Below are 22,420 nucleotides of genomic sequence, written 5' to 3'. Positions count from 1 at the left end.
ATTTCAGTGCGAGGAGTAGAACAAAAGCAGCAACATTTGTTTCCTTTTTCATGAGCTGAGACAATGTTCATGCATAAGAGCCGAGCGAAACGTCGAAGTGGCCAAAAATTTGATAATGTAATGACACATCCGTGAAGCATAATCGTCAAAACTATGTAGTATACTTGCGTAACCACTTGCAAAAAGAAAAAAGAAACACACAGTACAACTATTTTTAATGATTTATTTGAGTGCGAGGAGTAGAACAAAAGCAGGAACATTTCTTTCCTTTTTCATGAGCTGAGACAATCTTCACGCATACGAGCCGAGCGAAGCGTCGAGCTGGCCAAAAATTTGGTAGTGTAATGACACATCTGTGAAGCATAATCGTCAAAACTACGCAGTATACTTGCGTAACTACTTACAAAAAAAAACACAGTACAATTATTTTAAATGATTTATTTCAGTGCGAGGAGTAGAACAAAAGCAGCAACATTTGTTTCCTTTTTCATGAGCTGAGACAATGTTCATGCATAAGAGCCGAGCGAAACGTCGAAGTGGCCAAAAATTTGATAATGTAATGACACATCCGTGAAGCATAATCGTCAAAACTATGTAGTATACTTGCGTAACCACTTGCAAAAAGAAAAAAGAAACACACAGTACAACTATTTTTAATGATTTATTTGAGTGCGAGGAGTAGAACAAAAGCAGGAACATTTCTTTCCTTTTTCATGAGCTGAGACAATCTTCACGCATACGAGCCGAGCGAAGCGTCGAGCTGGCCAAAAATTTGGTAGTGTAATGACACATCTGTGAAGCATAATCGTCAAAACTACGCAGTATACTTGCGTAACTACTTACAAAAAAAACACAGTACAATTATTTTAAATGATTTATTTCAGTGCGAGGAGTAGAACAAAAGCAGCAACATTTGTTTCCTTTTTCATGAGCTGAGACAATGTTCATGCATAAGAGCCGAGCGAAACGTCGAAGTGGCCAAAAATTTGATAATGTAATGACACATCCGTGAAGCATAATCGTCAAAACTATGTAGTATACTTGCGTAACCACTTGCAAAAAGAAAAAAGAAACACACAGTACAACTATTTTAAATGATTTATTTGAGTGCGAGGAGTAGAACAAAAGCAGGAACATTTCTTTCCTTTTTCATGAGCTGAGACAATCTTCACGCATACGAGCCGAGCGAAGCGTCGAGCTGGCCAAAAATTTGGTAGTGTAGTGACACATCTGTGAAGCATAATCCTCAAAACTACGCAGTATACTTGCATAACCACTTGCAGAAAGAGAAAAAGAAACACACAGTACAATTATTTTTAATGATTTATTTGAGTGCAAAAAGTAGAACAACCAGCAACATTTCTTTCCCTTCGACGTACTTCTGTGCTTACAAAAACGAAAAACAAACACGCACAGTACAATTATTTGCTTCGGTAACTACTTAGAAAAAAAACAACACATAGTACAATTATTTTTAATGATTTATTTCAGTGCGAGGAGTAGAACAAAAGCAGCAACATTTCTTTACTTTTTCATGAGGTGAGACAATGTTCACGCATAAGAGCCGAGCGAAACGTCGAACTGTCCAAAAATGTGGTAATGTAACGACACATCCGTGAAGCATAATCGTCAAAAGTACGCTGTATACTTGCGTAACTAGTTACAAAAAGAAAAAAAGAAACATACAGTACAATTATTTTATATTATTATATTACTATTATATATATTAATATATTATTATTACTATACAGGGCGTCCACGCTAAGTGTGAACAGATTTTTTAAAAATATATCAATCACTTTTTCCGAGATGAAATCAATTGCAATATAGCATATGCTGAAGGGCACTCCCTAGGGGGGGGGGGGGCATTAACAGACTCCTAAGGCAATGCTTTAATTAACTTTCAATAATGAACTTTTTAATTATAAAAAGCTACGAAGTTGCTCCAATGAGAACATCTGATCTCTTCGGTCACCAGATACCAAAACCGTTTCCAGAACAAAAATCCGTTCGGTAGATCGTCCGCAAAAAATTCGTGAAGGAACGCCATTTTTTTCTTTATTTGGTTTATTGCGCATCTTCAAAGAAGCGGCTTTCCTTTACCCCCAGTGTGAGAGAGTGAAAGAGCACAGTGCCGCCTCATGCGTCGAAGATTAGCTTTAACTTGCGGAAACAAAACAAAAACTCAAATCTATCGGGTGACTATATCGCGACTGCCCTTATCTTGGGCTGCATTTTCTGTTTTCTTTTAATCTTTTTCCAGGACGCAAGAGGCGATAGCGTGCTCTTTCATCTTCTCGTATTGGGGGCGAAGGAAAGACGCGTCTCTAGAGATGCGCAATGAATAAAATAAAGAAAAAAATGGCGTTCCTTCACGATTTTTTTTGCGGACGATCTATTGAACGGATTTTGGTTCTGAAAACGGCTTTGGTATCTGGTGACCGAAGAGATCAGATGCTCTCATTGGAGCAACTTCGTAGCTTTTATAATTAAAAAGTTAATTATTGAAAGTTAATTAAGACATTGCCTTAGGGGTCTGTTAATGCCCCCTAGGGAGTGCCCTTCAGCATATGCTATATTGCAATTGATTTCATATCAGAAAAAGTGATTGATATATTTTTAAAATATCTGTTCACACTTAGCGTGGACACCCTGTATACGAGTACTCATATACATATATACGAGGGGTGTCCAAGTCAAACCGGGACTTTTCATTTTTCGCAAAAGTAAAATGAACTTACAGGCGAGAAATTTGTTTTATTTTTCAACATAATCTCCAGCTACACTAATGCACTTGTCCCAGCGTTTCACGAGGGCTTGGATGCCAGCAGCGTAGAAATCCTTAAACAACGAGATTTGGCCGAGGCTGGCAACAATTAGTAATTGTGGAGGGCCGCCACAAAAAGTCGCCACAATTAGTCCGCCACAATTAGCCGATTCCTGGCGTCAGCGCCTCTTTTTCCTGAGTTGTGGCATTCGTTAGAAATCCTTACCGGCGCGTAGCAGCTATGATTGGACCGCATTCTTGACCTCGTCGTCGCAGCTGAAGTGGCGTTCAGTGGCCCGAGGAGATGGAAATCGCTGGGGGCGAGGTCTGGACTGTAAGGGGGATGTGGCAGAAACTCCCAGCCAAGCTCCTGTAAGGCGCTTGCCGTGAGAAGCGCGGTATGCGGCGTGCATTGTCCTCTAGGAGGAGGACTCCTTTGGTGATGAGGCCAGGCCGCTTTTGCTTCAGCGCCTTATGCACATCCCTGAGAACCTGGCAGTAATATGCACTATTGATGGTGGTACCACTGGGCAGAAAATCATCATGAACAACGCCAGCCTTTTCCGAGAAAACCGTGTCCATGACCTTACCCGCAGACGGGGTGCTTCGGAACTTCTTGGGGGCTTGCGAGCCCTGATGCTTCTACTGTTTTGATGCGGGATTTATACTCAGGAGTCAAATGGTGGACCCACGTTTCATCGCACGTGATGATCCGATGATTTCACGTGATTTCATAGATGAAAGGATGAAGATCATGAAAGACATATTCGAGGGATAGAGCAAGTTGGTGTACACTGAATACAGAAGTCAATCATTCTAATTTAAAATATATTCTATTCGAAACGTGTTTGAATTCCTACACACTTCAGTTGGCACAAACTACGCAACTGACGAGTTTTAAATTGCTGACAATTAAGTCCATATATTTTTTTGCACTGCACGAGAGTGAAAGAGAATATTCTTTTCCCCAGGAGCATGCATATAGAAATACGCAGGAGTGCCTCAAGTGAAGTACGCTCTCTACCCATGCATAGTTTCGCACATTGTGTTTGCAAGTGGTGAACAAACTTGTGTAAACAATATATAGCGAAACATATACAAATAATGTACGCTTGTATGTGACAGCTGTAAGTATATACGTCAAACAAGAAACTCTCAAAAAGCACGGTACATGACATCGTGTAAGAAAGATTGATGGTGATAGCTTACATGGTTATCTCAAGATTGTTGCACTACTAATACAATTAAAAATTAGAATGATACATGCAATGAAAGAAATTTTACCGAGAAAGGAAAAACAGTTTGTTAAAGGTAGTCATCACTCATATTCAATCTTGTCTGGCAACTTGGTCACCACAAACTGCTCATTTAGTGCCATGCGCATACGTCTACATGCCAACACTACAGGTGAAGGTATTCTTACTGACTGCCAAACATAGCATATTGTTACGTGTGTTCCGAACACTGTTGTATTCCAAAAGTGCCAGTGAACTTACCGTTTGCTGACCCTCTTGGCGAAAGCTAATGCGAATAATCTCGGCATATGACCCGCCGTCCAGACAAACTATCCTATTGTTTGTCCTCTGACATTTAATATGATATGTAGTGGCATTGTACACGACCCCTTTGGCGATCATTCGCTCGTAAGCGGTGGATGATGAAGGCGATACTGCCCTTGCATTTTTTAAATATGTTAACGGTCTCGAGCCCTACACCTTTCCCAAGTGCCCGCGCAGACGAAAAACTTTCAAATCATGTTGCAGCAAATGGTTCTGAAACAGTTGCGCAGCATAATTAAAGCGGCCACTGAAATAGGACACCGATAGGTCCAAAACTGAAAACACGTTTTTTTTTGTTTTTTGTTTTTTGCAATGTGAGTCAAACAATGAAAACTGAAGGACATTGACGACTTGCAATAGACGAGCTCTATTTCGCACGCAAACATAAGAATGAGCCTATAAAAAAAAAAGAAAAAAAAAACTGCCGAGGCAGTTTCTGTGCTGGGTCAGTGCAGGTTGAATTTACATTTTGAAACCATCCAACTGCCATTCGAAAACAAGAATAGTTCAATGCTCGATTCGAGCTGGAAATGGGATGCCTCCTTGTGGGATCCTTGTGGGATGTTCCAGCGGCTACGCCAGATAGTGTTAGATTCCTGGCTGTGAAGATAAGCTGTGCTTATATAAAGCGAAAAAAAAAGGAGAAAAAAAAATAACTGTCGAAATTAATTGCACAACGTGTACATATTAAATTATGCTCAAATACAATAAAACATAATAATAATAATAATAATAATAATAATAATAATAATAATAATAATACCTTTATTAATGTGCCCAAGAACAGCCGAAGCCTTGGTGTTGGCGCACGCAGACAATGCAGTATTTACAAATATATACACACACATATATATCTTGAAAAGTTGGATCGGACGACTACGTAATTATAGTTGAAATAAATGGGAGACAGAAGACGAAAGTAGGGGAAGCAACAAAAAAGGGGTTTATTAAAACTTAAAAATCATAAAAGTTAGGGAGGATGTCTACGTTACGGCGGAAGCTCCGCCTTCTTCGGGACAAAAGAGCTAAACACACATATATATATATATATATATATATATATATATATATATATACATACATACATATACAGATTAGGCGAAACATTACATAACATATTCAGGAAGAGGAACGTAACAGGAAGATATTCACACTGATACATACAGTACAGACTTAGAGATGTACAGTACATAGCACTAAAAGGGGGGAAAAACTGTACAACTTCACGTGCTACTGAGTGAACGCAAGAGGATAGTTTTAGTAGTAGTAGTAGATAGTAGTAGATCCCCGATCTCGAAATTCACGGGGTGTAGGAAAAAATGGTCCCGGAAGAAATGGCCACTGGTTGTGTGGGTGGAAAAAATGGCCCCCCCAAGTACCTGCGCTGCCAAAAATACAGGGGCGTAGTTGCAGATAGCCAATGAACCACATCACAGCCGGCCGAGTGTTATCATTCGCTTTCCCGATTTGAAATTCCATTGAATGAGTAACATAAAATTGATATAGTTCCCTGTACTAGTTCGCTAGTGATATCGTCCTCTGGATTCTAGTATTTTTCTACAGTTGGCCAGAGACGGGTTTTACAGTTGTCGCCTGCATCTTTTCTGTGTCGACGTTTATGTACAATAAAAGCTGTACGCCCATTTATCCATTGTTTCATTGCCCTTACAACTCCTCTTCTGCTGAAGATACGGTTAATCGACATATGAGAGAAGAACTGCAAAGTCTGTGTCTGACGAACAATACGAAAACACAGTACAGGAGATAAGATATGCGATATAGGAGCACCACCCCGTGAGCATCATCAAAATCATCCAAAGATGTGATTTATGTATTTGATTGATTTATTTGTCAAAAAAAGCTTATTATTTGACATCAATTATCAGAGTTCGAGGTAACTCGTTATTGTAACTAAGTTCCTTTTTTGGTAACTTGTAGCTTAACTCGGTACTCTTCAGGCGTTGTAACTTTCTGAGGAACTCGTTACTTTTTCAGGTAACTTTGCCAAAGTAACTTAAGCTAAGTTCCAAATTACTTTTAATTCGCTTTTCACTCACGTCCACTTATTTTGTTGCTTTCTCTCCGGTTCTTTCATGGAACTTCATGCCACAGAACGTGATATTCAATCAGTAACAGTATTCTAGGCTCGGAGTAAGAATTCTAGAAGAATTCTGCCTTCTGCCTAGAATTCTAGGCAGAAGTAAGCCAAGCGTTCAAATTGTTGGACATAAACGGAAACGATCTAAGCGTGTTGCACTCCTCCGCAAGCAACTCAAGGTCTAACTCAACTGCTCACGTGCGCTGCACCTGTGTGGTGCTATTCTATGTGCAAAGTAACTTGGAAGTAACTCGTTCCTTTTTCTTCCTTTCCTTTTCTCCTTTTTTTCCTCCGTTCCTTTTTTAACTCGCAGTTACGGAGTTCCTTAAGTAACTCCGTAACATTTTTGTTACATTTTTCACACGATAACTTAACTCGTAATGAGTTCCTTTTGACGGGTAACTTCTCAATCTATGCCAATTATTACTTGAAAAGGGGTTGGGGATTAGGGATGAGAGGCATGTATACCATAAAAAGAGATAAAAACCGGGCTGTTTGGCGGTACGTTCTGAAAGCGATAAAGTCTGTTTGTCAGTCCGTGCTTCGTGTTTCCATGTTGCTGACTGATAAAATGCTCTTGTGTGATAAGAAGGTTCTTCCACGGTCCTTTGATACTCTCTCTGGTCACGAAACTCCGCCGGAAAGTTAGCCTAGGGACCGGAGCTGCCGCGCGGCGGCGTGCGCGTAAGCAGCAGGTGGTGACGGTCGCGTCTGGCGCATCGTAGCCGTATGTTCGCGCGTGGGCTGAGCTGGCCGTTTTGGGTGGTTTTGGGCACAACAAACCAAATAATGTTGTTCAACGTTTTTGAATTTTGTTTTATTTTACACGTGCACGGGTGTGCAGCGATATATAGCTCTCTGAGCAGTATAATCGGCTGCGGACGGAGGAGAATTTCAGCGAGAAATGGCTTTCACATACCGACGTCCAAATGGGACTGATCGCAAATTTGCAGTGGCGCTTTGTCACTTTAAAACGCTGTGTTTAGGCAGTTATCTCATCGACACGCTTTACTGTAAGTGTTTCGATCGCCTTTAATGTCTGAAAAAATGAAGACTCCACCTGCGCTACAGCAATGAACCCAATCATCATTTATTGCAAATTTACTATTTTAGGTAGCAGAACTCCACAATACTGCTATTGCAACGTGTTTCCCACATCATCGAGGCTTTAATTAACTACATTTTATGATTGTATTATACATTTTATGATTCGCGAAACAACAGTGATCACAATCAGCGGCACTGGCAATGAGGACTTTATATCACAGAACATCAATGGCAGTGAGTGACTGGACTTTAATCGGCAAAAACAATGTTATAGGGCAACTCATGAAATGACCAAATGCCTTACGGCCTTGGATGGCCAGACTTATTTGCACTCTTCACCGACAGTGGTGAATCTTTCCTGACACCTGCAACAGGGCGTGATCTGGGTGTAGCCAGGTTAAGCTTCTTGTTTGTTTGTTTGTTTGTTTTTTTTAGGGCAAAGAAGTGCAGCCGACATCTAAAAAAAATTAAGCTCTTCAGTTGTTTTCTGGATTTAGTGCGCACTGCATCCAACGCTAGGACCCGGACATATATATATGTGAGGTACATGTGACACCTTGAAGGTTGCATAGACATGTGCGAACTTTCTCAGCAGGATGTACTGCTTCTATTGTGTGTCCCACAGCTTCCGCTTCATTCGGTCAAGTTCTGCTTTTATACACACATGTGAGTCAGTCCGACAGGAATTGTGCAAGTTTTACTGCAGGCTAGAAAAGATAAATTAATGAATGCGTGTTATTATGGCCTCTTGTTGCCTGCATTGCATTCATATGTTACAACAGAGAAGTTTCAAAGGACTTCTATGAATAGTAACGCACATTCTACTCTAATGCGCATAGCTGTCTGTCTTGAACGCAGAGTTCTCCTGTTCCAACGTCAATGAGAGGCGCCGAGCTTCTAGCACCACAACTCATCAGCGGCTTCGCTGCTGGCAGCCTCGTCGTTGCGCAACTTTTAGGTTTTGGGGTTCTCTAGTATTGCGGACACCCGTCAAAAATTCGTGGCACGGCCTCAGGACGCAGCTTTGACCTGTCGCGAGGCATGGTGACCTTCTCTTTGCTTGCGGTGTCATTCAGAGCTTCGCGTGTCACGAGGAATTCGTCCGCTCGGACAATGTCGGACGTGTCAAAGTGCTTCTCGCACACACGTGTCCACTTTGACTCAAAGCTGAAACGCGAGTCCTCTTGCTGAGGTATCGAACGCTTCCACTTGTCTCGCTTGATGGCATCAGTCGGCAACGCGAAAAATGATACCTTTGCACCAGAATTATCATATCCTGAGCGACACGCTGGGATACAAAACGTCTGCGGCATGCATAGATTAGCCGAAATCTATTCACAGTCTAAGGATGCACGTGGATTTCAGGAAGAAGCGTCTACACTGGTCAAAACGCAGGCAAAAGAAGAGGCATTTACCCATATGAGCTGGCGTTTTCTGCCCAAGTAGCGACGCGCGCGCCTCCGCGAGGCGGCGGTTCTCCCTAGGCCAACCTGACCTATTGTTCTCCGGCGGAGTTTCGTGACCAGAGAGAGTATCAATGGACCGTGGTTCTTCTTTGATTATGTCGGCCTTGGCTCCCACTAGGGGGTGTTGTGAGCAGTATTGTATATAAGAGTGTGCCTGATGCATTAAAGTTTGTCAGTCAGTGCTTCGTGTTCATCTCGTCCTTTCGTGTCCCCTGCACTGGGGTTTTATCGGTTTTAAAATGTATGGTATATTTAGTCACTATGTGTCAGAGCGCAAACCCCAATCAAGTTGCCGAACTGGCTAGGGTGAGCAACTCGGCCGTTGGACCGCTTTCTGGATGCGAAAAAGTGGGTTTGCATGAGGAATGTGTTTACCAGCAAGCGGATTACACACAGATAAATGTTCCTTAGGATAACGGTATTTAGAACTGCAGCTTTCTTTGTTGTTCTCTTTCTTTCTTTTTTTTTTCCTTAGCGCTTCAGGTGAACCAATAAGAAAAACAGATCAAATGGCTTTCGACCAAATGTCCCGCGTTCGATCAAACGGCTCGTATCACAGTCAAGATTTATTTTTTGTTGCCGAATTCCTTAATAATCTTGCCACGTTGACTGTACTCGGCAAAATCAAATAGAGAGAGAGAGAGGCACAGAAAGAACAGATGCGATCCGCACAAGGCAAGCGGTGCAGCCAATGTAACTGCTTTTATGTTCCTCGTGAAATGGCTTGCAGCGTTTTTCCTTCATTAACATAAATGTGCATTAAAAAAGCCTGAGTCCCAATTTCAAGAAATAAAGAGGGCGAATCATAGCACTTGATCGTCTATGATTCGTTTCCTCAGATGTTCACATTGATGCTGCTGTATTTTTCGGCGCAAGTAACCCAGCGGGACCATTATTTTCGCCGACGCAATCAGGAACCATCTTTTCAGGAACCCAAATTCACGTTCACGAAAGAAGGAAAATTAACGAGAATGCTCTATTGCTTCGTAAGATAATATGCCGTGTTTAAAAATTCGACATCACTATTTACCACACAAATTCACGAAATTTCGATGTCTGTCCAAGTCATTTTAGCGAACGAAAGCGACATTTTAGCTGCTTACCCAGGTGAAAAGTGTCTGCAATCCCAAGTGGTATATAAAAGGATTTCCACTTGAAACCACTTTGAATACACTTTGTACGTAAGTAGTTTCAAGTGGAAATCCTTTCGTAAACCACTTGGGACTGCAGACATTTTCCCCCTGGGTAGGCTACGCAGGGTGGACACGACGGAACAGCAGCTCGGTTAGCTGATTATTAGGTTAGTACAAAGCTCAGTGTTTGCAATTTCATGTTCAGGTTAGTCTAAGAGCGCTGTTGGCAGTTTCCCACGCACAGCAGTGCGTTTTATAGTTAGATAACGTTTATTTACAGTAGTTAATTTATGAACGGGGATTTCGATCACTTTATTTCGAGGTATACCCAATTTTTCGATACCGGTTCCCGCCATTTTCCAGCTTTCGACACTGCTTGCTGGTTGTGCGTGGGATGACCCACCCAAACAATACCTTTGCCCGTCTTTCTTTGCAGCGCGGACAGAGGGAGGCCCGCTGACCAAGATGAGGAAAAGCTCCAGGTCACTGGGGTTCTTGGCTGAACGAAAGGTCTAGTGTGATGTGAAGGAACCCATGAAAACCAAGGAATGTCTAAAAATGTACTACTGAAGTTTCCGGGTAATAATCAACGCGTTATGAGACGGACTTTGTGCTCCGATACCTTCTCGCACGTCAGGTTCATTTCATTTTATCTTCTGCATTTGTACATAAAGACGGAGTTCAAGGAGTTTTAGGAGGTTCCTTACTTTTTTTTTTTTTTTTTGTGAGAGCTGTTGCTACATGAAGTGCATTTATTCAGGCCGATTGAGTGCAAGTATTTTGCACTAGCATCCTGGTTCCACAAATGCACTTAGGTATCCGAAAACGTTATTTTGGTATGCATAGAAGAGGTATTATGAAGGTAAACTGCTGCCTAATTATGGCTGTATTCCAGGGTTTGCGGTGATAGCGGATGCAGGAAAAAATACTTTACCACTTTTTCCCGAACCCAGTGTAAAACATTGTAAGCGCGGGGTCCAGGCATTCTCTACAGTCTATTATCAGCTGCTAATACAGCGAGGTGGGGTGTAGGAAAAAATGGTCTCGCAAGCACCGCGCGGCCAAAATACAGAGGCGTTGTTGAAGGTATCCGATGAAGCACATCACAGCCGACTGGGTGTTATCATTCGCTCTACCGATTTGTAGAAATATAGAGACATAGCTTTCTTTCTTTTTTTTTTCATGTGTTAAAGAATACCGAAATCTACATCCCATTCAATGAGCAACATAAAGTCGATAGGATTCGCTGCATTAGTCCGCTAGCGATATCGTGCGGTGGACGCTAGTATTTCTCCACTGTTTGTCAGACGCAGGTGTTAGTTATTCCCTGTATCTTTTCTGTGTCGATGTTTATGGGTTATAAAAGCTGTACACCCACTTACCCAATTGTTTCATTGCCTTTAAAACTCTTCTGTTGCGGAACATACGGTTCATCGACATAGAAAGTATTATAGAACAACTGCAAAGTCTGTGTCAAACCAACAACAGGAAAATACAGTACAGGAGATAAGATATGCGATATTGGAGCACCACCCAGTGAGCATTATCAAAATCATGCAAAGATGTCATTTATTTATTTGACTGATATATTTGGCACCCGCTGCAAGGCCCTGCCGTTCGACCTTTCCACATCTTCCTTCGCTGGTTTCGTATGTGTCAACCCAAATTCTTTATGCCCCTTCCACCTATCTGCCTTCCTTTGTATGGTTTCGTAAACCAGGACGCCCAGCCGAGACAAAAGGAAGGTCCCTGTCACTGGGTATTCTCCACTGACGTCATTTTTCTGGGCTGGGGTAATATGAAAGAAAAAGGGAAAACAGGGGGGGAAAGGAGTCTCTAAAATATACTACTAATGTTTCCGAGTAATAATAAGCAGTTTATTTTGCGATCGATATCTTGAAAAGTATTTTGCATCAACACCTTGAAAATTAATTCCGATATCTGGTAATATTTACTTACCAGAAATATATATCCCAAATTTTAATTTTTGCATGAATAACAGAAGTACTATCAAGGTAAATTGCGTGTAAGCGAGTGCAGGAAAGAAATACTGTTTCCAGCACTAGATTTTCCAGACCAGCATTGTAAGCGCGGTGTGCAGGTAATGTTTATAGCCTGATTTACAGTCGCTAGTACATCCAGTTGAGAGCCTCAGAGATCTCGGCATCTCGGGCGAGCTATGAAGTAACTTTTCCCGTGATCATTTCGCAATTTTTTGTAATTGGCAATCGAATAGTGCTCAGGCTCACTGCCGGAAACCTCCGTTTATAATACCATCTGTGTGTGTATTGCCCATATTACCATCTCCACTATCCGATCACATTTGTGATCAATACGAATAGCAACTAAAAATTCCATAATCAGTCAGCGACTTGTGAGAACAATAATTATAGCATAAATATATAACAACAAAATAAAATAAAGCAGTCAAACAGCAATAGGAGATATGTAAAAAGACGTGAGTGTCCCGAATCGAACTGCAGACCTTCCGTCTCAAAGTTCGACATTTTACCTCTCGACAAACAGCGCAGGCCCGAGCGTGCCACCTTAAACTCTCGACCTCAATCGTGCACAATGGGGATTATTTCGGAATCCGAGGCAAACGGCGTGATAAGGCACCGCGAGCGTGGCGCCATCTAGTGTCCGGAAAATCCTGAATCGGTGTTGCTCCTAGACTGCTATGCCCTCTTAACGATAGGACAGGTGCAAGTGCAATAGAACAAGCGGTACAGAGTCGAAATAATACCCGCTGACATAGACAGCCTGTGAAATATCGTCGCGTTGCCCCTTGTCTATGCCAATGAACACTCTCCAGGCGGGTATATCCGTCAACGTAGCGTGGAACTATGGAAAAAACGCTCGCTGTAGTCTTGCCAACTATTTCACGCTGTTTGTAGCCCCCTGGGCGGCCCAAAGTAGCCAAATTGGCCCAATTACAAAATAATGTTGCCAAGAAAGTAGCCGCAGCGCCATGGACGCGGTGCTTTACTCTAGCAATCGCACCAAATGTACAACGGAATAAAATAAGAAAAGAAGCGCAGTTACAAGAAAGAGAAACAACAAAGTGTGTGCATGTTCTCACTTTCTTTTCTTTTTCTGAGACAGTTGCAACCTGCGACGAAGGCACACATAACACGAGCTACATGTTTCTGGAGTTGGTAATTTGGAGCACGATCTCTTATGATTGTACATGTCTTGCCACATTGAAGACAGGGGTGCTTGTGGCGCATTGAAGGTAGATGAGGTGACGCCTCGCGCTCTGTGACCGAACTTGACTTGCAAAATTAAACACAAAAGGTCCATGGGCATTCTGTTTGTCAGGATTGTTTTCACAACAGTCGCTGCTGAAAGCACCCTCTCCACTTCTGCATTTGAAATAGACAGACATAGTATCTTGAAGACGCCACTGACAAGATGCGAAAATTGATCAAGTCCGGCCGCATCTTTGTGACCCCGAACCTTACACCAGAACTGAAGGCATTCTTGGTCTTCTGAAGCTTGCACAGCTGTGAGATGCCGGAGTTCCATTTCCAGTTGGTGAGGAGAGCAACCGAATAATTGCAGCTGAAGGTGGGAGAGCCTACTGACCCTCCGTGGTCATGATGCTCCTCAGGAAGTCTGCTGTCCTGCAGATGATTCAGAAAACTGTTGCCCAAGTCCGCCTGATCCGCGGCCAGAAAAAAATATACCATGTTTGCAATGTTGGCAATGTCCAGGTTCGTGATGAATTCACTTTGCGTGCGCAGGACAGAAGGTATCAGAATTCTCACCAGCAGACCACGGTATAAGTACTCGAGTTCCTGGAACAACCTGAGAGGGTCCACGGCCTCACTCTGGGACATGTTGTTCACACGTCTTACTGAATTGAGGATGGGAGCCAGAAACAGCAGGTAGATGTGGTTTCTCTGGTCCTGGTACATTTCCTTGAGAACACGCACGTCGTATTTTTTTTTTTCCGCGTTTCCGAAGTACCGCGGGATTGCTGAGAACTGATCCAAAATTCTGTCAATGCAGCCGGCGAGCTCAATCTATCTTGTTGCAGACAAAGCCAGCAGCTTTAGAGGCTGCTCGGAAGTAGTTTCATCCTCGTTTTCTGCCTGCACTATTTCTGCAAACACAATCCTGTATGCGGCCTGTCTTGCCGAACTACGCGTAAAGTATTTGCGTGTCTCCTTTATCATGAAATCTAGGTTCGCAGGTATTGTTTCCATGGCCTTAGACGCTGCAAGATCGCGAGAATCTGGAACACACTTTACCAGCACGATGTTTCGATTATCTTACCTCAGTCTTGTCTTGTCCCAGTAAATCATTAATATCCCTAGGACGTCGCTACATATGATCGCTAACGTCATGAATATCCGGATATCCATACGATACGTATGGGACGTCCCAGAACGACGTTCGCGTTTCGGTAAAACTTGATGTCTGCAAGACCTGATTCCTGAGACCTGCATCTACCTGATGTCTGGTACGTCTGCAAGATATCTCGCTTTGGATGTTTGGAAGGAAGAAGTAACTTGCAGATCCCAGAGATATCCATCGATTGAACGTCAAAGAAACGCCCCCAGGACGTCGCTTGTAGATATACGAATAAATTTGTGACGCTTGTGACATGTTCTGCCAGCAACTTTTTTTTTGTGCTGAGAGCAATAAAAAAAAACTAGAAATGGGGAACAAGTAAAATCATTATGTTTTTCTATTATCCGCCTGCTGCTGCCCTTGCTAAACATTTGTGTGTGCACAACTATACACTTGACGAACGGGCTATCAACATCTTGTGTATCCATTTGATCTGGTCTCCCTTCAAGTCCGCGATGGGGCCAAAACGGAGCCTGCTCTTCTAGGGTGAGAGCACGTTGATTAACGCGGTCTGCTTTGGTTGACCGTGTTGCGGTCGCGGGACAATATTGCTTGCAGTATTGTTCGTGGAAAGATTGTTTTTGATGTACTGTTGGATATCCAAGTGGTTTCCGCCCCGATTACCCTACTGCCCAATTAGGGGGGGGGGGTATATAATGCCCGTTCCCTACAGAGCTTATCAAGCTTGACACAAGCTGAAGGATTTAACCACACCCTGGGAATATCCAAATATCCTGTGGTGACATCTGTGCAACATTCCTGGCATGTGAAAAACCGTGGAACAAATTAGGTCTCCTGGATGTACATGTGACGTCTACAGGCTCTCTGAAATAAGCCCTGTGATATCCAGGTATCCTTTTCACGCTATTACACGGACACCGCACGGATATTTGTGGTTTACTGGGGCGTGAACAACGAACTGTGCTGCCCGCACAAAGAATTTGCCCCATTCGTGCCGATACCCGCGTAGGAATCGAGGAACAGCTTACTGCTCCCTAAAACACACTTTATAACCTTGTGCATTGTGTCAGCCTTTTCATCATCTATTTTGACGAGGTCCAGAAGCGTGGTGACCACCGTTCCTTTTCTTTCTCTGTAGTGGCGATCGGAAACACAAAGTAGTTTTGACGTTAAAGGGACCGAAAAGTGAAAAATAACCCCCCATATTTTTTCCCACTGTCGTACACCACATTGTTGTTTGATAAGACACAGAAAGCATTACTTCTCAATTCGGCATATTTTTTTACGTACAAATATTTTGAAGATTGTCGGAACATGAACGGTGCTGCCAGCGAACGGCGAAAAAGAGCAACTTAGGTTTCGGGTCCAGGGCTCCCAGAGATTGGTCAACCTTTACCACGTGAGAGTTAATTTTGTAGAGAACAAAGTTGACGCACATTATCCTACAGTTAAACGACATTTTAAAAATGACGCTCACTTCGATAGCTTTTACGTTAATAAAGCATTCAGCTACTTCGCCACAACGATCCGCCGCGCCATCTGCAAGGCCATCTGTGTTATCGCGTTTATTGTTTACGTCGTGGGTGGTCATGTTGGTCATGTTCGTGGCTGTTGTGTCAATTATTCGAGAGACCTACAAATGCCTGGTGTAGTTTTGGTGTTGGGGATGCAAAAATCACGTTCGTTCACCATCGGCGGCGGGCGTTTTATACCACTATGGATTCAACAGGAGAGTGCACGAAAACGAATGTGGTTCGAAACACTCGGTTATTAGATGTAGCAGTCGTGTCGTGGATGCTGAGATCATTTTGCTGCCGATGACTACGAATATGCCGTAGGAGGCGAATTGCGAAGACCTAACGAAGCACACTGATGTTCAGTACCCAGTGATTTTGGTTCACCGAGGTCACGAGTTCAACAAAACGTCTTAGGTACGTACAGGCGTCACACATGTATAAATTATAATATAGCGATGACTTATTCCATTTAACTTATTAACTCTACCTCTCGACAGCAAAAAGCGTAGTATTCATCCGTAGTATCCGTCGGTTTGCATTTCACACATGAACACCTGAACGAGCAAACAACAGCGCTTGTTTCGGCTTACACAAGTGCTTCTCCCTGATACATGGAAATTTCACAAAGCAGTCAATGTTCACGGCACGGTGAGCTACTGCTGAGGATGAATGCGACTCCGACTAATCTCTGGACGACGAATCTTCTGCTGCGAAGAACACACTTTCCACCACGCTAACGCACGAACAACAGTTCTATGCGAGCGACAGCTCTCGAACGCGGAATTCCAGCGCACTCATGTTCAAGAGGCTCGACATTATCGACGTAGAAAGTGGTTACAAATGCCCACTGCCATTTTCGTTTTCGCCGGATTAGCGCCCGGAAGTGCGCGTATTACATGCGTCCTCGACAGATGGCGCGGGGTCATGCAATTGTTGACAGACTGCTCGGTTTCCTACTAGGTCCCTGGACATGCAATTATGAAAAATTCGATTACAGAAAAACTACAGCGATTTCAGCGGAGTTCTTTGATATTTGAACTTTTGAAGGTTCAAGCTTTTCGCTGAACATAAAGTTTCGATAGGTTTATATTTACTTTTCGGTCCCTTTAACGCATCTGTGGGCTCATCTACGAGTAGAAAGTGGTTTCGAGATCCGATGTCCTCCAGAATCTCACCAGCAAAGTGTGGTCGAAGGAGGCCAGCAATGACAGCAGTGCATTTTGCGTGTTGCATCTGGAACTTCGTCGGGATCGCTGGCCAGGATTTATCCGAGCTATGTGCGTCGCGGTAAACAGGGCTATTCTGATTTCTCTCCGCGCAATGGTCAGTCTTTCATTTGATGTCGATGCCACAAGTTTGGGGAGCTGCACTTGTGTTTCTGTGTTACGAGGTGCTTCAGGAGATCTGCATGATGCGCACGCACCTTGCACTTGCAGTACCTTCGCTCCACTGCCCTGCAATTCTCAACGGATGCAATCGAACCTGCAACAGGCAAGCGAATCAACTGCTTGATCAAGACGCTTGTCCCATATCACACTTTTCAGTTTTTCGTCTGTCAGCCACTCCTGCCTTAAGGCACGTCTCCGGCTTGCCTCCATCCCCATCCAGCAAACCATTAATATTCCTGGGACATCCCTGCATGGTCGCGAACATCCAGAGTATCCGAACATCCATAAGATATGCATAGGATATCCCACATCGACATTTGCGTTGCGATTTTACCCACTAAGCAACAGATGTGCCAGGTACGTCTACAGAATATCACGCACTGGATATTTGGATCGTATGAAGCAGTTTGCAAGTCCCGTTTGCAGCGTTTGTATAGTATCCAAGAGACCAGGATGTGAGCACTCATTGAATGCCTCAGAGGCGTCACCACGTTGTAATCTAGCGACATGCGGATGTGTGGGACGTTTATGAAATCTTGTTCTGTCAATTTAGTAGTAATGTTTCGATAGTATTGGGAGCAAGCAAAGTGTGAGCGTGCGACATAGAGTGAAAAAAGAAGAACTTTCGCGTATAGCTGTCTGTGCAACGTATTTACGTAGCATTCTTCAAGCGACGGAGTAAAATTTATTTGTTTTACAGCTCTACTGAGCAGGTAAGCACATTCGAGACGATAACCTGAATTAAAAACACAGTATTGGACAGCAAATGATGTCAGGAATGTTGTTCGGTATACTTTGACTCGATGCAGATACACAGGAATTGCAAAAACGCATCAACCTTCGTGGGTTACGAACGTTTACGCTTCACTATACTTACCGAACGTGTCCTCAAAAAATTGTATGTCAGTATATGCTCCACTCAGTCCCCTAATAGAGGCTACTGTGGGATTCCAAGGGTTCTCCTTCTCCTCATCAGTGTCAATGTGGGCGGCCTGGCGGGGTACGCCACTTATATGCTAGCTACACAGTGTAATAGATTTTGCAATGGGTCTTATCCAGCCGCATGCCGCAAACCCAGCAATAATACAGTGATACATAATGCGTCTCAATATATTTCATAATAAGTGAATATACACTAAAATGCTAGGGTGCTAATATATCCAACACATCCAAATGTCCGTGAAATTCGTTAAATAGACCACCAGGAGACCAAACAAAAGGGTGAAAGTGCTGGATGCTGCTGGTGCTGGATGAAAGTGCTGTGGATATCCAGTGGATGTAAGTTGGATCCACACAAAACTTCAGTGGATATCCAAATATCCATGGCGGTACATCTTCTGGACATTTGTGCGACATTGGTGGTTTGCTGGATCGTTAGCACTCATCACGCACAATCCAGTACACCAACCTGTTCAATAATTGGGAGTTTACGTCGCGAGACAACTGAGATCATGAGCGGCGCCACAGCCATCGGTCTGTGGATTGCTTTTGCCCACCTGAGGTTCTTTAACGTGCTATGAAAACTCACCACACGGCACCCCGTATTTAACGTCCCTCGCGGAAGACGGCGTGTCTAAGCAACTTGTACCCTGCCACACCAACCTGTTGAAAAAAAACAAAAAACAGTAGGGTTTAAACTGGAAATATCACTGGTTGGACTGGAAATCACACTGGAAATACGTAGATGGGTAGAAATCCAGCGAACCGGTAGAGATGTAGGAAGGGAGTCGCCTCAGGACAGGAGCCGCCCATATTTCGAACAGAGACTGTTCTTCTTCTGGGCACAGTCCTCATCATTGGCACGGTATTTAAAGGTCAGATATGCCGATTTTGAAGTGCCGCCGAACTGAGCGATACTCGCGCTGTGTGTTCATTACCGAACACTGAATATGTGTGCGAAATATCTTGCTCCAACTGTTCGTAGTTTTTTAGAAAACAGTTTTTTTAGTTCCCACGCCCGGCCGTCAGACCGTCGGCAAACCCTGCGCACGGGCGCACCGACGTCACTGGTCTCAGTTTATCTGTCTTTGGCTTGGCATGGACTCTTGGCTTGGCAGCTTGGCTTCTTTCGTTTCCTCCTCTGTGCATCGTACATAATCATCGTACAATGCATCGTACAGCTGTTATGTTGTTGCTAAGCCGGAAACAAAGCATGTGAATGTTTTTTCTTGGCACAGCGTCATTTGGAAAGTGCACTTCCTTGTGCTGACCTTGCCTTTTATGGGCTGGAGCGATATGATTCGTGAATATGCCACGGCGAAGTTGTCGAAGATGCGACAGTGCTACGCTGTTAGAACAATTCATCGGAGCATTCAAGTGTTACCTATTATAAGCTGCCAAAAGACCAAGCAGTGCGAAGCTCTTGGCTGACAGTGGTGCCTGCTAATTTCCACTGCAAGGATTTCGTCCACGAATGTTATCATAGGTTACGCGCGACTCCAGAGGCAATTTGGAATCTCGGCACGAAATCGTCTGATGAAAATCTGAGGTGCCCGACGCATAACATTTTGAACGTGCCACGGAGGATCAAGGCAAAAAAACGAGAGCAAAAAAAGGTCGAGGTTCATATATAAAAAAATAGCAACCTTAATGAATTGATTGTGCAGCTGTCCTACTGCGCTTACTCTGATATAACCACGATTAACAACACAATGGTACTATTGATAATCTAACTTCTGAATTATCACAGGTGCACGCTGTAGGCGGAAATGAAGCATGATTTGGCTTGCATCTGGTCATGAAGAAATTGCTGACACGTTAGTTGCAGTACACCTCCACCAACAGGTATTACAATGTGATGTTATAATTTGAGTATTCATCTATGTTCAACTTTTCATGTGCACTCGCATGCAGACATCTTGACACCACTTTTAAATCTGCCCTCAAAGTTACAACCTGTGCTTTCAGGGTGGAAAACAAAGGTCGCCATTCCGATTTGCTTCTATCTCCCAGTTCAATCACTTTTGCTGGCTGGACACTGGTCCCTGTGGATGGGGTGTTACAAGCTTCACTGTCTGATATAGAAGGTACGTCACATTAGTTCAGTTAATTTGTCTTTTGCACATTTTTGTTACTGTTAGCTGGATTACTGTTGGACATACAATCCTTTGACACACCGAAGCTGATGTCGCCTCTGATAACGTTTTAGAATTTTCAGTGTCATCAACGTCCATTGAGGAAGGTGCCTTTACTATCTGTGAATCTTTAACTGAAGAATAGCCCAGAATTCATGTTAACATTGTCTACTCTTATTAATTCACTGTCTGTTTTCTGAGAGCTAAGAAAAATGGAAACTATTTATTTGTCACAACTTCACACTGGATACTGGTGTGGTACTGGCTTGACATGTAAGGTAAAATACCTGGATTCTACAATAATTGTGTTCAACTTGGTGCATTACCGTGGGCAATGCCACATTCACTACATTTATAGTGGGTCCGGTGCACAAATACTGTGTGCACACTGCATACATACATACTGTTCGATAGGCAAAAATACCTGAGCTGTGCTGCGTAGTCTTTTTACCCAAAGTCCATACTCTTACTGCAAAGTCACAGTACGTAGAACAGCAATGTGCAGGTATGCTGCGATAGAGATTCACAACAGAAAGAAGACTGTTGAGAGCATCTAAATTTTAATGAGACGAGACTTTCGTGCACAAAACATGTTGTAACGTAGACAGCGAGGGTTGCTACAGACATAAAGATAATTATATAATCATATATAATAAAATAAAAAGGGGGTACAACTCCCCCCTCAACTCAACTCGACAACTCAATAACTCTACTTATTCTCTACCTTACAACATGTCATATATTCTGGAATTTTGTAACTTGATGTTAGACATCAAGAAGTACAGCCTTCTGTGCAAAAGTATTCTTTCTGTTGTGCACAATCATTATACAGTAAATGCGACTATCCATTTCTTGTCATTAAATGCTTTTCCTTTCTTTCTTTCTTTTTTTCTGCAGTGATGAGCATCCATAAGGACACTTGCCAGGAAGGGAGTCTCTTTGGGATGACAAACCCTCATCACCTCATGAGGATACAATGGTTGACAAATGGTTCTCAAGCACATCGAAACTTCCAACAAATAATTCATGAAAAAGCCAGTCAGTGCTAGCACCAGGAATTGAACGTGGCCCGGGGGGGGGGGGGGGGCTCCAGCCCCCCCCCCTACCTGCCACGGACCGACCCACACAAATCGTGCAAATCCGAAAACATATAATATATGGGGGGGGGGGGGACCAGTGTGACTATCGCGAAAGTTCTTGCAGTTCATGGCGTCTATCTAAGAAGCACCCTTGAATGGTTTTCAAAGTATGAGCTTTTCAAAATACTTCCAATCTCGTGACACCACTTCATTGGTCATGACAGCCTATACATGTAATCGTACTATGAACGTCTAAATCAACTATTTTCGTTCCCTTTTTTAATCCTCAGTTTGCAATGTGCACAAGTATGTGTGTGTTGTCGACACAGGATAAGCGGGGTGGGGGGGTTTCGTATCGAGCCCCCCCCCCCCCCCCTACCTTTGAGGTCTGGCTACGCCACTGGAGATGTTACATTTCAGGTGCTCATTGACTTTTGGTGAATTACTTGTTGACTTTGTCCCAAGGTGGAGCTCGCTACAGCTCATTTGCTATCTGTTAATGTTGTGGCGTGTGTTGCGTTTTTCTCTTTGTGTGTTCCAGACTCAGACCGGTTAATTTAAATCAGGTCAGGTCAGGTCAGGTACGTTTCATTTAAACATGGCAAACATAAAGTGGTGTTTCTCAACACAACTTAGCAGTGGTCTTCATGCATTACTGCTACGGCCATTAAGCGTGAATAGAAACCTGCACATTATCCATGATGTAAAACCGCAAGACTAGGGAACACGAAGGGACAGACACAAACATGTCCCTTTGTGTTCCCTAGTCTCGGGGTTTTACATATGCATCATCTTCACCAGCTCGCTTGCTTGCAGCCATTTTTTTTTCACATTATGTTCACTCTACTTTTATCGTGTGCTATATAATCTTGTTAAAGTTCTGTCAAACAACCTGTAATCCTATAAAAAAATTCAGTACACTGTTTGTGTGGGTTGAATGGTAGCGCATGAATGCAGGAAGGAAACTGTCAT

At 43.2% G+C, this 22,420-nt stretch overlaps 1 protein-coding gene across 2 annotated transcripts in view; it reads left to right on the top strand.

The window, feature by feature from the left end:
- Positions 1 to 22,148, top strand: part of LOC135392889 (uncharacterized) — a 96,989-nt gene extending 74,841 nt beyond the window's left edge. Inside the window, exons 12-15 of one of the 2 annotated variants that reach the window (XM_064623557.1) lie at positions 13,817 to 13,960; positions 19,985 to 20,079; positions 20,203 to 20,321; positions 21,267 to 22,148. In XM_064623557.1, coding sequence (XP_064479627.1) covers positions 13,817 to 13,960; positions 19,985 to 19,997 — 157 coding nt within the window. In that variant the 3' untranslated portion in view covers positions 19,998 to 20,079; positions 20,203 to 20,321; positions 21,267 to 22,148. Of the gene's footprint in view, positions 1 to 10,506; positions 10,644 to 13,816; positions 13,961 to 19,984; positions 20,080 to 20,202; positions 20,322 to 21,266 lie in introns of those variants that run through there. The other variant, XM_064623558.1, reaches the window with a different exon arrangement.
- Positions 22,149 to 22,420: the final 272 nt, after the last annotated feature.

This window comes from Ornithodoros turicata, chromosome 4, assembly GCF_037126465.1.
Source record: "Ornithodoros turicata isolate Travis chromosome 4, ASM3712646v1, whole genome shotgun sequence".
In the NCBI taxonomy this organism is placed as follows: Eukaryota; Metazoa; Arthropoda; class Arachnida; order Ixodida; family Argasidae; genus Ornithodoros; species Ornithodoros turicata.
The sequence above is the reverse complement of the archived record's forward strand: the minus strand, read 5'-3'. Positions and strand labels throughout refer to the sequence as shown.